The sequence below is a fragment of the Muntiacus reevesi genome, chromosome 3 (assembly GCF_963930625.1).
Source record: "Muntiacus reevesi chromosome 3, mMunRee1.1, whole genome shotgun sequence".
In the NCBI taxonomy this organism is placed as follows: domain Eukaryota; kingdom Metazoa; phylum Chordata; class Mammalia; order Artiodactyla; family Cervidae; genus Muntiacus; species Muntiacus reevesi.
This window is the reverse complement of record NC_089251.1, coordinates 164,777,454-164,793,266: the sequence shown is the minus strand read 5'-3', so window position 1 is coordinate 164,793,266 and position 15,813 is coordinate 164,777,454. Positions and strand designations below refer to the sequence as shown.

At 49.2% G+C, this 15,813-nt stretch overlaps 1 protein-coding gene across 1 annotated transcript in view; it reads left to right on the top strand.

Annotated features, from left to right (window-relative positions):
* The window catches only part of TULP4 (TUB like protein 4), a 190,690-nt gene extending 178,286 nt beyond the window's left edge, over positions 1 to 12,404 (top strand). The window contains exons 12-15 of the mRNA XM_065931049.1: positions 1,768 to 1,861; positions 2,989 to 3,132; positions 5,489 to 8,010; positions 9,678 to 12,404. Coding sequence (XP_065787121.1) covers positions 1,768 to 1,861; positions 2,989 to 3,132; positions 5,489 to 8,010; positions 9,678 to 9,794 — 2,877 coding nt within the window. The 3' untranslated portion in view covers positions 9,795 to 12,404. The remainder of the gene's footprint in view (positions 1 to 1,767; positions 1,862 to 2,988; positions 3,133 to 5,488; positions 8,011 to 9,677) is intronic.
* Positions 12,405 to 15,813: the final 3,409 nt, after the last annotated feature.

Sequence of the window (15,813 nt, the reverse complement as noted above, 5' to 3'; positions counted from 1 at the left end):
TCCAAGGCAGCTCTGCGTGAGACATTTCCTCACATCCACCGCAGGACCCCCTAGCTGCTCCTGACCCCTCAGTGACTCCCAGTGTCCCAGGACCCCAGCCCCGGTCGCAGCCCCACAGTCTGGCCAGCCTGGCCGCCTTCACCCCGGGGTCACTGCCTCACGGTTGACTGCCCTCTTGCCATTTTCTGCCTGCATCTCCCGGTCAGTGGGCCTACCTCTTGTCTCCTCCCCGTGGTTTCTGTCTTCAGGTTTCCAGGTAAAACCACCTCTGTCCAAAGCCTGCCTTCCCTGGCTTAGCCACAATAAGCCCAGTGCATCCTATTGATGCTCCCTTATCCTTTCTCGGTGACTCCCTTGTGTGTGAATAACTACAAACCTTATCTCCTCCCTTGGCTTATAAGCTGAGTGTATGTGTGTATACATATGTGTATATATAGGTTTTTGTTTTTAACTATAATTGACCTACAATACTATTGTTAGTTCCTGGTATACAACATAGTGATTTGGTATTTTTATACATTTTTAAACGGTCACTATGATAAGTCTGCTTACTGGCTGTCACCATACAAAGTTATTACAATATTATTGACTATATTCTCCATGCTGTACATTTCATCCCTGAAAGTATTTATTTGTTGTAGCTCTCAATCTCCCTCACCTGTTTCACTCGTCACCCTCCAACCCCCCACTGGCATCCCCCAGCAACCACCTGTTTGTTTCCTATGAATCTGTTTCTGTTTTGTTATGTTTGTTCATTTGTTTTGTTTTTTTGCAGTTCATGTATAAGTGAAATCATGCAGTATTTGTCTGACATATTTCACTTAGCATATACCCTCCAGGTCTATTCATGTTATAGTAAATGGCTAATATTTCATTCTTTTTATGGCTGAGTAATATTTTAGTGTGTGTGTAACATTTTACCACAGCTTCTTTATCCATTATCTATTGTTGGGTAGTTAGGTTGCCTTCATGTCTTGGATTTTTTTAAATAATACTGCTGTGAACATTAGAAGTGCACATACCTTTTCAAATTAGTGTTTTGAGGGTTTTCTTTTCATACAGTACCCACAAATGGAATTGCTGAATCATATGGTATTTCAATTTTTAGTTTTTTGAGGAACCTCCATACTGTTTCTCACAGTGGCTGTGCCAGGTTACGTTTCTACCAACAGTGTTGGAGGGTTCCATTTTCTTGAGGAGCTGGATTTTATTCATCTTTATTATTGCCTTTGTACCTGTGTGCGCGCATGCACACACACACACAGCCTATGTATCTGTGTGGTTTGGGGCACAGTGATAACTTTTAAAATATTTTGAAATTTAATCAAATGGAGAAACAGATGATCGGGTGGTCTCAGGACACACGGGTATCAGTGCAACTGATGTTTCCAGGAGAAATATCAAGGCTAACAACAGAGTCAGAGCTTGGTACCCTTGTGATTCAAGTGACCGGGCAAAAGGAGAAGTGAAACCAAGTGTGCCCAAGTCACTCTTGTGCCCTTCTAACCTCCCCATGCATGGACACGCTGGGATCCGTCCACCCCTTGCTCCCGACCCGAGAACCACAGCCCGAGAGCCAGCGTCTGAAAACAGGGCGGTGCGCTCTCTGCAGCGTCTGGTCTGACACGGTGGACTCACCCAGAGAGCGAGCGTTTCCATCAGTGGCCACCAGCGGCTTTTTAAGTAAAAAGCGTTCGTATTCTTACTTCTTAAGTGGTTGAAAAAAATATGCAAACAGATTGTGATTCTTCTTCCTTTTTCCCACAGCACAACTATCTCGCTCAGGTCACGTCTAATATCTGGGGAACCAAATTTAAGATCGTGGGCTTGGCTGCTTTCCTGCCAACCAACCTCGGTGCAGGTAAGCACTGCACCCCCATCGGAACTCAGACTCAGGAATCAATTTCAACCTCCAGTGGCCTAAACTAACAGTGAGCTCTCACGACACCGAAAGATTAGCGTGTATTTTCCCTCCAAAGTTTGACTCTAGCCACCATGATGTAGTGAAGAATAAAATTATTGTTCAAATTGGTTTCTTTTTTTTTTTGCCAGTGGTACTTTCATTTTTTTTTTATACAAACCCTAGGTGATGAAAATGACAAAAAATAGCCAAAAGCTCTGATAGGTTTTCTGGTTGTTTTGATTTCTGGCCTTATACTGTGGGCAGATTTTGGTACCAGTGTCTTTAGGTTCTTGAGGCAAAAGATACTTCTGAGAAAAGTCAAGAAGAGAGCATTAGAGGCTATAAGAACAAGTTGGCTGACTGTTAGTGCAGTTCTTAGTGGTAAATTTTTATAGACTTTTTCGAGGACCAGTTAAATGTCATGTCTGTTGGAAGATTGAGACATTGGAGAAAATGGAACCAGGGGAGGACAGAGCCGGGCAGGAACCCAGAGCTTCTGGCTCTCTCTGTACCCAACTCAAGTGAGTAGCTCTGCCTGCTCACGTTTACTCGGCCCTTCTATAGAAAGCATGTGGCAGTTTCCTGTAAGTCTCTATCCTGATGTTTAAAGTAAGTCAGACAAGAATTCAGTCCTGAATAAAAGCAGAATTTGATTCCCCGAGCTTAGCATTGTGGTTATCATAACTATTTTCTCTAAATTATCCTTCTGATTACAAATATGGTTTTTAAAAATAAATTTATCATACCCAGCTCATTCCAAACAGAATGTGTCTTTAACATGTGAAATGTGTGTGGTTCTATAGACAAAACACTGGCAGAGTGATTGGGCAATCTGTTGTGTAGACCAAGAATTTTTTGTGTCCGGCTGTTTGTCATGCCCGCGTCCACGCTGTGTCCGGGTTAGGGGTTGGCGGTCTTGTGCCTGGAAGGGCTGCCCCTGGGCCCTGGGCTCTGCCTGCATGAGATCTGTCTTGTGACGGCAGAGCTGCCGTGGCCCTATCTCCCTTCCCGCGAGGGGCCCCGCTGGCGCCCTGGCTGTCCTCTGCCGCATCTCTGTGACTGTGCGTCCCCCTCCTCCCCACCAGTAATCTACAAAACCAGCCTCCTGCATCTCCAGCCGCGGCAGATGACCATCTATCTCCCGGAGGTTCGGAAGATTTCCATGGACTACGTTAATTTACCTGTCTTCAACCCGAATGTTTTCAGTGAAGATGAAGATGACTTGCCAGGTGTGTTCACACATGTCAACTGGTTTGTCATGAGCCCACACCCTCTGTTAACGGTGGGAGGACAGAATGGTAAGTAGTTGAGGATTCCAGCATGTCAGGTGTGCCTGCTGACACGGTTTGGAAAAGGTACAGCTTCCTCAGTCAGGGTGGAAGGTGTGTGAGGTATCGCAGGAGAAAGGGCACATCCTGTCGCTGGTGTGGGGAGGAAAGAAGCCACCAGGCAAGGATGATTGCGGGGTCGTGATGCCTCGTGTTCACAGAGCACGTCCACCATCTCGTTATCCTTACGGTTTTCCTCTTGGTCCCATGTCTGGATAAAGAGACATTATTAACAGGACCAGTCAGGACTCAGAAATCAGAACTGAATGAAGCCCAGTCTCACCGGCCCTAGGCCAGCTCTCATCCTGTCAGCCCCTGCTTAGAGAATGATGTCACTGACACGACCCTGTGCCCGCAAAGCCAGGTTTCTCAAACCTGCCCCACCCCAGGGTGGAAAACCTGTGCATTTCAGCTTTCCTCTCTCCTAAGTGCCGTGCAGGGCTCTGTGCCTGGAAGCCTGGTCTGAGTTAAAATCTGGTACAAGGTTTTAAAATTCTAGTTTACAAATTTGAAATATTTGTAGCATCTCAAATTAATTAAAGTGCTTTCAGGTCAGGGGACCCTATTTTGATTATTAATAGATTAGAATGATTTATAAGTAGTCTGCCAGTTACTCATCTGTGACTGTTCTCAAAAAAGCCTGCCTGCAATTATGTAAATACAGGCTCTGAAAAATCTCTGCTTTCTGAGCCAGAGGAACCCTGCATGGTTCACAGACTTGTGTCCCTGGTCATTCTCGAACAGAGGGGCTCTGCCCCCGCCACGAGGAGCAGGGCGAGGGGCTCTGACCCCACCTCAGGCCCTGAACGTGGGCACTCGCTGGACTTCTCGCAGCCTAGGTTTTTACCTCTGAAGCAGTGGTGCTGGCTCATGGTAGCCACCTGTGGCTCTCTGACGGCTTCTCTCTCCGAGTGGGGGAGCAGATGCTATCAACTCACGCAGTCCTGATGGGCACGGCATTGGAACCAACCACAGGAGCCTGCCATTTGGTGAGGCTGCACACATTTGAGCATATAGCCCAAGTCCTGCTGTTCACAGCCTCGGATATAGGAGTGTCTTTTACACTTTCCCCGTGTTGGCCTCCGTTCTCCTGGAAGGTGACAGATAGAGCTCCGTCCGACACTCAGCTGTGGTCATAATTGTCTGCGGTTCCCTGTGGATGAGGGGCTTACACTCAGTGCTCAGGACGTGACAGAGACCCTCCTTCAGCGGGGAAGACACCTGCCCTCAGAGTTCCATGCAGAGGGGAGAGCATCTGGAAGAGGAAGCTGAATAGAAAGAGTAGTTTTGAGATGGGGCCTGGGTTCGGGCAGCCAGGAGGTCGTGCCGTCTCACTGGAGCACCCAGGGGCGGGGAGAGTCTGCTACAGGAGCTGAGAGCAGGCTTGGCTTTTCATGAACCAGCTGGCTTCATGCTACAGTCCTGGTGAAAGGTCAGCCCGCCTCTGCGATAAGCTGCTTAAGTTCTGTTTCCTGCTCACACACTAGCAGCGCTCACAGGCCTGCAGGACCAGCGTGGCACAGTCAGTGAGCACTTCAGACAGGGTCACTCAGACGGGGGCCCGAGCACTCCATGTGCTCTGCCGGTCATCGTGCAGATGCACGATCTGTACAAGTAAGACACGTGTACAGGGTTTACTCAGTGTGGCTCACCTTACAAACTGTTTGAAATGCTAAAAAGCAGATAAATTAGGAAATGACCCTTCCCCTCACATGCAGATTTGCTGGAAGAGTCTTTTCAGTGGTCTTTTCTGCTGCATTTCACATGGTTCTGTTTACAGAAACTTAATTTATATACAAATACCAGACACCATGTGCTGCAGGACAGGTCCTACACTGACCAGCCCATAACTCTGGAGAAATCTACCCTGAAGCCTAGGCATTGAGTCTTCAGTGAACTTTGACACTGTACCACTGCCCGCTTCCTGCACAAGGGTGGGCCCTTTTATCAAGATCAGGAGTAATCAGCATCTTTAAATACTTTATTTGCCCTGGTGCCATTCAGGTACATGGTATTTATTGAAAAGCTCTGGCAATGCCCTAAGCTTATGAAGAACCCATCAGGGTCATCCTGCGTGACCTTCTAGAAACATTAGAGAAGTTCTGCATAACTTTTGTGAACTGTCTGGCTTTACTTAAGCAAACACACCTTCCTCTGTAGCCATTCCATTTGGTATGCAGGAGGACTGGGTGAATTGTGCTGACCCAGTTTCATGGCACTGTTTTGTAAGCAGCTCATCTCCCTAATTGCCTTCCAGTGACAGGAGCATCTGGTGTACCCGAAAACAACCCGCCCTGTACCGTGAACATCCCCATCGCCCCCATCCACAGCTCGGCTCAAGCCATGTCCCCCACGCAGAGCATTGGGCTGGTACAGTCCCTGCTGGCCAACCAGAATGTGCAGCTGGACGTGCTGACCAATCAGACCACAGCCGTGGGCGGCGCCGAGCACGCAAGTGACAGTGCCGCCCAGTACCCCGTGTCCGGCCAGTACCCCGTGTCCAGCCGCTACTCCAGCCCAGGCCAGGTGATCTTCGGAGGGGTGGAGATGGGCCGCGGCCTCCCCAACCCGCCTCAGCTCTCCCTGCCGCCGCCAGCCCAGGGGGCCATCCAGCTGTCCATACTGGACCACAGCGACCGAGACCACGAGCATCTGCAGAAGCCAACCAAGGCCCTGCGGCCAGTGCCCCAGTTGGCCACTGAGGGGGACGCGGTGGTGTTCAGTGCCCCCCAGGAGGTCCAGGTGGCCAAGATGAACCCCCCGCCCCCCTACCCCGGGACCATCCCCGCCGCCCCCACCACGGCGGCGCCGCCGCCCCCGCTGCCGCCCCCGCAGCCCCCGGTGGACACGTGCCTGAAGAAGGGCGACTTCTCTCCGTACCCCACAGCGGCGCACTACCAGCCGCCCCTGGGCTACGAGCGGATCACCACCTTCGACAGCAGCGGCAACGTGGAGGAGGTGTGCCGGCCCCGGACGCGGATGCTCTGCTCGCAGAACACCTACACGCTGCCCGGCCCGGGCAGCTCGGCCACGCTGAGGCTCACGGCCACCGAGAAGAAGGTCCCACAGCCCTGCACCAGCGCCACCCTGAACCGCCTGACGGTCCCGCGCTACTCCATCCCCCCGGGGGACCCGCCGCCCTACCCCGACCTCGCCGGCCCGGTGGTCCCCAGCCGGGGCGCGGGACAGAGGCCTGACGGCGGCCTCATCCACGCCACGCTGCGCAGGAACAACCGCGAGGTGGCGCTCAGGGCGGCGCAGCTTGGCGAGCCCCCGCGGCCGCCGCCGCACCCGCCCAAGCCCAAGGGCGCAGCGCCCTTCCCTGCGCGGCCGCCGCCTGCGCTCTACACCTGCAGCCAGTGCAGCGGCGCGGGGGGCGCAGCGGGCCGGCCGGAGCCGGGGGCGCAACCTGGCGCCGGCCTGGCACACGCGGCCAGCACTTCCCCGCTGAGCTCCCAGTCGTCCTACAGCCTCCTGGGCGCGGTTGAAGGCGCCCGCGAGCGCGCCGACTACGTGAACTCGGCCTTCACGGAGGACGAGGCGCTGGCCCAGCACTGTCCAGCCGACAAGCCACCGAGGCACACGGCGCTGGGAGAGGCAGCCGTGGCCATTAAGCGGCCGCCCCCCTACCAGTGGGACACCGTGCTGGGGGAGGACGTGTGGGTCCCTCAGGAAAGGACAGCCCCGAGCGTGGTGCCCAACCCCCTGAAGCTGCCCCCTCTGATGGTAGGTCCGAGCCAGCACCTGGACGTGTCCCGAGTGCCCTTCGCCTCCCCCAAGGCTCCCGCCAGCCCTACTGCCACTTTCCAGCCTGGCTATGGGATGGGGGTGCCCTACCCGGCTGGCTACAGCACCTCCCCGCTGCCGGGGGTGCAGGCTCCCTGCTCCCCAAAAGACGCCCTGGCCCCAGCGCAGTTTGCCCAGCCGGAGTCCTCCGTGGTTCTGCAGCCGGCCTACCCGCCCAGCCTGGCCTACTGTACCCTGCCTCCCATGTACCCAGGAAGCAGCGCCTGCTCCAGTTTACAGCTGCCCCCTATTGCCTTGCACCCCTGGAACTCCTACAGCGCCTGCCCACCCGTGCAGAACCCCCAAGGCACTCTCCCCCCCAAGACACACTTGGTGGTGGAGAAGCCCCTGGTGTCCCCCCCGCCCACTGATCTCCAAAGCCACCTGGGGACGGAGGTGATGGTGGAGACCGCAGACAACTTCCAAGAAGTTCTCTCCCTGACGGAGAGCCCGGTCCCCCAGCGGACAGAGAAATTCGGGAAGAAGAACCGAAAGCGGTTGGACAGCCGGGCAGAGGAGGGCAGTGTTCAGGCCATCACCGAGGGCAAGGTGAAGAAGGAGGCTCGGACGCTGAGCGATTTTAATTCCCTCATCTCCAGCCCCCGCTTGGGGAGGGAGAAGAAGAAAGTGAAGAGTCAGAAGGACCAGCTGAAGTCGAAGAAGCTGAATAAGACGAATGAGTTCCAGGACAGCTCGGAGAGCGAGCCAGAGCTGTTCATCAGCGGGGATGAGCTGATGAACCAGAGCCAGGGCAGCAAGAAGGGCTGGAAGAGCAAGAGGAGCCTGCGGGCTGCCAGCGAGCTGGAGGAGTTCAAGTGCAGGAAGGCCAGCGAGAAGGAGGACGGCCGGCTGGGCAGCCAGGGCTTCGTGTACGTCATGGCCAACAAGCAGCCACTCTGGAACGAGGCCACCCAGGTGTACCAGCTGGACTTCGGGGGGCGGGTGACCCAGGAGTCGGCAAAGAACTTCCAGATCGAGCTGGAGGGGCGGCAGGTAAGAAGCCATGTCCCCGGGTGCGGCCAGAACGCAACCTTCTGGTTGCGACAGGTCTCTGGGCTTTGGCCTTCGAGGAGAATCATTCAGAAGGCCAATGGGAACCGTGGGAAACAGCTGATGTCTCTCAGGGTGGGGCCACTCAGGCCTCTCATTTTCAGTGTGCCTGTCGCTGTCTTATTTATTTCTCACCAAAATATCCCATGTCCTGATTTTTTAAAGTCCAATTGTTCCTACAAGACCCATGAGGAAAGTAGTAGGTACTTGCCCGCTTCCAGAACCTACCCTCCCAGAGGCGTACTCTTCCAGTTCTGTCTGCTTTTCCTGGTGTCTGTTGATGTGTTGGCAAAGAGCACGTTTCTACTTCTGTCTCTTGATTTTTCAGTTTGGAGCATCATGTACTTATTTCTGTCTGAGCAACTTGAGGGTTTGTTTTCTTCACCCCAGTCTCCCCCCAGCACAGGTGAACTTTCCCTTCCCCCTTTCCCAGGTAAATCAGTAGTCTTGAGTCCACTGATTGTGCCAGTAAATATGACTCATCTCTGAGCCATTCTGTTTCCTTTATTGTGTAGGTTCATTACCCTAGACGTATTGATTACCCAGCTTCTGTTTGCTTATTTCTCTGTGTTTCTGTCATTAAGTCCTCCCGTGATTCTCTGGCAGAATGTGCATCTCCTCTTGGTGCACTTGAGCATTTTTCATAGTTTCTCAGTTCTTCCTGCTCCAGCCTGGAGTTGTGGTCCCACTGCATGCCTGTCATTCTGGACTGTCCTTCTCCACTATTCTAGGAACTCTTTCCACCACTCGTTTAAATCTCAACATTGTTAATTCGCTCAACAAATGTTTATAGAGTACCTGCTATATGCCTTGCAGTCTTCTGGGCCCAGGAGTTGGCAAATTATGGCCCACAGGGCCATCCAGCCTGCAGCCTCTTTCTATAAAAAATGTTACAAATAATGTTTATTGAGACACAGCCACATCCGTCCACTTCAGTACTGTCTAGCCTGCTCTCACCCTACAACAGCAGTTCAATAGTTGTGGCAAAGTCCATGTGACCTGCAAAGTCTGAAATGTTTATTTTCAGCCCTTCCCCAAGAGTTTGCCCACCTCTGTTTTGAGTGCTGAAATTAGAGCACTGAGGAAAGCAGAGGAAAGATCCCTCTCTTCATGGAGTTTACAAAAATGGAAAAGAGACCATGAGCAAATAAATGTCACATCATGTAACAACATCACCAGTGTGGTCCCAGTAATCACCCTGTGGTTCCAGGGTGCCCGGAACACAGAGGCCCACAAGGGGCCCAAGCGTGCCCTCCTGGTCCCTGTCTGAGCAGGGACATCTGACAGTCACAAGCAGTGGTTCTCTTCAGCCTCTCTCAGCCTGGAGATTCCTCTCTCCACTGCTTTCTTCTCCACTCTGTTTCCTTGGCGGGGAAGCCCCTTCCTCTGACCCACGGAACTCCCCACACTCTGAACCTTCCTCATGGCCTCCCCACCGCGAGGTTCAACATGGTCCTCCAGGCCTTTATTTCCCACTAACTCACAGTTAGATTGAAGAGTTTCTCAGAGCCGCAGAACTCTCACAGACGTGCTGTCTGCCTCTGTCGGGAGTGGCCCTGACGGTCTCCTTTAACGCGCCTGCCTCCCCACCCCACCCCACCCCACCGCAGGTGATGCAGTTCGGGAGGATCGACGGCAGCGCCTACATCTTGGACTTCCAGTACCCCTTCTCCGCCGTGCAGGCCTTTGCGGTTGCCCTGGCCAACGTGACTCAGCGCCTCAAGTGAGGGGCCTGGTGTGAGCAGGAGAGAGGCCTGACCGTGGACCTGAAGGAGCCCCAGGGCCCTGGGGACCGGAAGATGCAGGCAGGACTGGAAACGTCTCTCGGGCCCAGGAGAGGGCATTGACCTTTCGTCGTTACTTGTTTGGGTTTTTATTATCCTTTATTGTCTTTTTTTTTCTTTCTTTCTTTTTAAACAAAAGTAAGATACAGGAGAGTGGCATTTGGGACTGAAGGGTGCGAGGCACCTAGTGGTGCTTGGGAGGCGAGGCTGCTGTGGCAGTGGATGTCCTGCTGGGTTTGCTTGTCGGCCACAGGACAGGGGGGGCACTTGAGAAGGAAGGTCGACCGCCTTCCCGCCTGGCTGGTTCTCCGAGGCCAGGAGTGTGCGTCGTTCTCCTCCTCCACAACACCCAGCTTTTATTATTCCTCCAACATCACCACTAGTGTAAAAAACACACACACAAAGAACGTTTGAAGAAAAACACAACCAAAAAATCCTGAAGGTACAGGTTCTCTTGGTGGGGCACCGTTTAATTCACACATGATGTTATTCCCTCCCCTCCCCCCGAGGTGCTTGATTAATGAAGGGTATTTTGGCAAATGCACTGTGTTTGACTAATAAAAGGAGGGTTTTTTTCCTTGGGGGTGCTGTTACCAGATATGAAAGGATGTGCTCATGAGCTGACAGGGAAGGATGACGGGAGGAAGGGACTCCTGCAGGTGTGCGCGCAGTCCAAGGGCTACGCTCACTCGTCAGCGCGCGTTTACAGTGACGCCTCCACTAGTTTCCCAGTGTGTCAGAATTCCGTCGACTCAGCGATCCTTCTGTCTGATCAACTTCGGGAGCAAGCTCCCCACATGTAGTGGGGGCAGCAGTTTTCTGGGCTGCAGGGGTGGGTCACTAGAGGCCGAGAAGCGGGGCTTCCCTCCCTCTCCCGCTCTCATTGTGGGATCTGGGAGCCCCAGGTGACACAGTATCTATCCCGTTAGATAACCGTTCTGTACTTTTTCTTCCTAAAAATGCTGACAGCACTGGTTTGAAAGCACTCCTTTCCTCTTTGGGGCTGTATTAAAATTCAGTTGGCTAGAGATGTTTTCCAACAGATTAGGAATGTAATAAAAAATAAAAGATGTTAGGCACTTGCTAGGGTGTGAAAAGATAGAGTTATAATCAGTTCTTTGACAAGAGCCCCACCAACTTCTCTAGAAAGAAAAAAAAATTGTTTATTAACTGTACAGACTGTTTACTGAGGTGATAAACCACTGGGAGAACATGGTTAAAGTTACAGAACTTACTGTAGTTCCTTGACTGTTACTTGTTAATTGCAACAACAAAAATCCAGAGATTATCTTTCCCCATCTCCTTCTCCTAGGGGACTTGTTGGGCCATATTTAGTCCTGCTCACAACACGACCCAGTTCATGTTTTTGGTTACTTGTATCTGTGAGAGTAGGGCAGGAGCACAAGAACTGTCTACTGGTTTAGGGTCCTAAATTTAGATTTTGTTTTTAAAAGAAACAAGTGGAAGATACTGTAGAAACGTATTAAAAAAAAATTGTCTTTAATCTTCTGTTTTAGTTTAAAAGTTAGGAAGGAAACAGGCCCAATGAAAGATGACATCCCCTTACCATTTTCTCCAGACCCCGAAGAAACACAGGTGAGGTTTTAAATATGGTGAAGGCCGTCTCCCCGTTATTACCAGAGTTTCCCATATTTTAAAATATTGAACCTGATTCTTTGGTGGGTAAATTTTTCCAGAAAGAATTTAGCTATGTGCTCAGAATTATAGAATTCTTTTATATGAGTTTGTGTAGCTTAATACAATGTTTCTGTGCTTACTCTCAGTTGTGCAATAATGGTTAGAGCCTATTTCTAAATAATTTAAAGGCAGTTTCCTTGTTTCATTGTCCAAGAGTTAATTATTTATCTTGCTTTGATAGTGTTCATAGATATCATTCTGTTACTATGATCTGGTGAGTTATACCATTTTATTATTTATTTAGAAAAATAGTATGTTTGTAATGACTTATTTGGTGGCAGTATGTTTTGCTGCAAGAAATAAAAAGGATATGGTAGAAGGTGTTTTTTTTGCTGGACAGTTTGTACTTTTTCTGATTGGGAAAAACTCATCCTTTAGAAGTAATTTTTTTTTCATTTTGTATTATCAATTTTATACAAAGGAGAGTTCTTCGAGATAACAAATCCTAAAATAGTATTTCCCTTTCTGTTGAAAATTTTATTTTCAATTAAAATAAGAGGTAAAATGGAGAGAAATCCTTAGAATGAAAGTGACAAATACGTGTGAAGAGAAAGTGAATATTTGTAACAGATAATGAACTAAATTTGATGATGCTTAGCTCAGTCTCCAGAAGCCCTTTTTCCTATGCGGGGACGAAGGCCTCCACCCTGGATGTTTGGCAGGAATTCGCCTCTGATGAGCAGCAGCTGCCCCAGCCTGAAGGAGGCGGTAGCCACTCGTCAATCAGACGGAAACAGGTGGCTGTAGCCGCTGTAAGGCATTGTCTTTGCAGTTAATGGTGACGATTTCACTTATTTTGAAAATTGCTTTCATTTGGTCAATCTCTTTTAAATACTACCAAAGTCAGTACTTTAAGCAGCGGAAGTCTACATACTTTGTGTTTATTAATAGCAATTTATGAATATTAAGATACCTCATTGAATCTCTAAAGTTAAAAACATTAGCCCAGTAAATAGCCAACTGCATAACAGGATCCACACCTCTCTGAGGGAAGCGGTATATTAACAAACATGAAAACCAATTTCAAACTCGGTTTAACCTCATCAAACCAAAGGCACAGCTTTGAGTATAGTACACCCACTGAATGTATGTGTATCCTAAGAAGAACTCACACCAAGAAAGCAAGAAAATGTCAAAGCTCTCGTGGCAGGAGAAGTCCAAGCGTTTGCAGTGTTTTCACCCTTGGCTGTTGCTTCCTTATCGTGTGCCCCAAGAGGACACCTAAGTGTGTGATCATAGATGAAAGCCAGGAGACCGACCCCCGGATTGAGCCAGCTCTGCCACAGAGTTGCTGGGTGACCTTGGGTCTCTGTTTGTCCTTCTGTAAAATGAAAGGACAGCCTGAACAATCTTCTAAACGCCTGCAGTCCAGATTGATGGTGTGAAGGCCTGAAATGTACATTTCCTCATTCCACTTTACAGACTTGGAAGGTAGGTTTCAAAACATGGCCTTTTGTAGAGAATTTTTTTTTTTTTTGCCTGTTTTCATGAGCCACCTACTGAATGTAAACCAGTGCATTTAAAATAATACCTTTGGAAGCTTTACCTCTAAAAGCAGATGAGTTTGGAATCATGTTTGTTCTCATAAGAGTATGCAAAAGCACCGGTTCCAAGCGGGCTTCCCTGGTGGCTCAGCTGGTAGAGAATTCGCCTGCAATGCAGGAGACCCTGGTTTGACTCCTGGGTCGCGAAGGTTCCCCAGGAGAAGAGATAGGCTGCCCACTCCAGTATTCATGGGCTTCCCTGGTGGCTCAGATAGTAAAGAATCCAGGAAGACCTGGGTTTAACTCCTGGGTTGGGAAGATCCTCTGGAGGAGGGCATGGCAACACACTCCAGCAGTCTCGCTGGGAGAATCCACATGGACAGAGGAGCCTGGCGGGCTGCAGTCCGTGGGATCACATGACCAAGCGAGACTAAGCACCCTGGTTCCGGGTGAGACACGAGCCACACACGCGTGTGCCCTGCTGGTGGGCACCCCTGAGAATGGCCCGGAAGCAGGTCACCATTTGCCCCAAGGAGTGGGTGGGGAAAGACAAAGGAGTGTGTGCCTAGTCTGGCTTGAGTTATCAAGTGTGCTCTGCAGTGTTGCACGATCTTCGTGTGCAGGTTTCTCAAGAAGGAACCCCTTCTGTCCCCTGTGGGCCGTGTATCTTTCGGCCAAGTCAGTGGTTGTGAACAAAGTTGGTTGAGACAAGATGTGTCCAGATGTAGTGTGGGTTCCTGGGATTTTTGTCACAGCACACATCTCAAAAACTTCACCATTTGTGTGTCTCCTTATCTCTGGCTGATGAAACTCTGAAGGGTTGTGGTTTTCATTTCTTTGACATTGTGTGATTTTCTTATAACTTGTGCCTGTGTGTTCTATGTTCTTTTAAGACCTTGTTTACTATAGGTACAGTTTTTTTCGTGTCGTAGAAAAGTTTGCATTTGAGAAGGCACTGTATTATTTTACCAAAGGAGTATTGTTTTTGCATTTGTTTCTAAATGCATCATTTGAGTACTGTGAATTTGGACACACTTTCTGAATTTATTACTATTGGTGTTTCCTTTTTTGTTGTTGTTTTCTTCTAGCAGTTACTCGAGCAATGCAGGTGCACAGGCCCCAGACCAAACCAGACCACCTGCATGTTCTCGCCCCCGCCTGGGGACTGGCGAGCTGCTTGGTGCACCCGATTCCTCACCTGTTGGTTGGATGGTTAGTTGGTTGGTTTCTTAACTCAGCATCCTGCTTTGTTTCACTTTCCAAGCAAGATCTGTTGAGGTTTCCAATTTTCATTCTGATGAGCTCACCCTTGTCTCCTCTCTCCTTATGTGTTTTGTGTATTTGATTGTACAGGAGGTATTCTAGAAGGCATTGGTGGTTTGCATTCAAAATGATGTGGTTTGTCCAAATTATTTTCCATCTTTATTATCAAGATGGGTCAATCTCAATTTTTTTTTCCTTGATTTGACATTGTAAGAGTTGTCAGCTATGGCTTAATAAAATTTTCAGATCAAAAAAAAAAAAAACAACCCATCATTTGCTTGTGTGCCGAATTCAGATGTGGTCTTGTATCATTTGAGAAGAAATCGTTTCTCTCTGTTGGCATGACCCAGTATGATGGCGGCTCCAGTTTGACTCCTGGGTTACCGCCAACTGTTACTTGACACCTGAGACCTTTATTATCATTGTTCTTTCTGAGAGGTCTGAGTTGTGCTATTTTCCTATTGAGTTGATTTGAGTTTTTGTTTTTATTTCTCCTTGCTTTTTTAAAGAAAACCAATTCAAGGTGGTTCAGCTAGCACCTACAAGATCTGAGGTGCTAAATACATTGACACCTTTCTTTTTTACTTTGTAACAAACTTAATAAAACCAGGTCTTGAGCAGTTCCACTACAAGTGCTAATATAACTGTTAATTGTTATTACTACTAATGAGACTTGGTGCACCTCTGTGCTGTGCCCTGGAATTCCCTCTGACCTTGGGAGGGAGGCAAGGGCTGAGGGTCACAGGAGGCTCATCTGAGAATACTGTTCCCATGCACATTTACAGAGCCACCCATGTGGTTTTTCCAGAGATAAAAAATAGATATATATGGTCACTCAGGCTTTAAGAGACAGAACCAAAAACCACTGTCATCTCTAACAAATTCTTTTTTTTTAATCTCTAACAAATTCTAATCATTAATTTCTAAATAATCATAGAACTATAAACCTCTGCTTTAAATAGTAATAGTCATACAAAGCTAACCTGAATTTTGTATGAGAATCAAAATAGGTTTTGTTTTATTGTGAAAGTTTGTGAGCTTCAAGTTTATATTCCTTGTATCTTCACCACTTAAATCAGGTAGCAAGGAGACCTGATCAGAAACAAGCTCCCTCCTCCCCTCCCCTGAAATCAAGGGCCCAAGACCCTCAGAACCAGGCTCTATCATGAGCTGAGGGCCCAAGAGCCTCAGGACCAGGCTCTGTCATGAACTGAGGGCCACATGTAGGAGTGGAATTACCTTCTCCACCAGCCCGGCTCCTTGTCAGCTTTGGGGCCATTCATTGTGAGTTGGTGTCTCCAGAAGTGATTTATTTTCAAAGTGAGGATACTTGACAAATCCCTTTCCTTTTAAAACCTCATCTTGAAAAGGATGCATTCTGTTTTTATTCTGGCATACAGTATTCTTTTCCTAGTAGTGTTAAGAGAATAGGGAGTCAATTTAGCTCCCTTATCCCGGCCCCCAAAATTCATTCAGTTCAGTCACTCAGTTGTGTTCGACTCTTTGCGACCCCATGA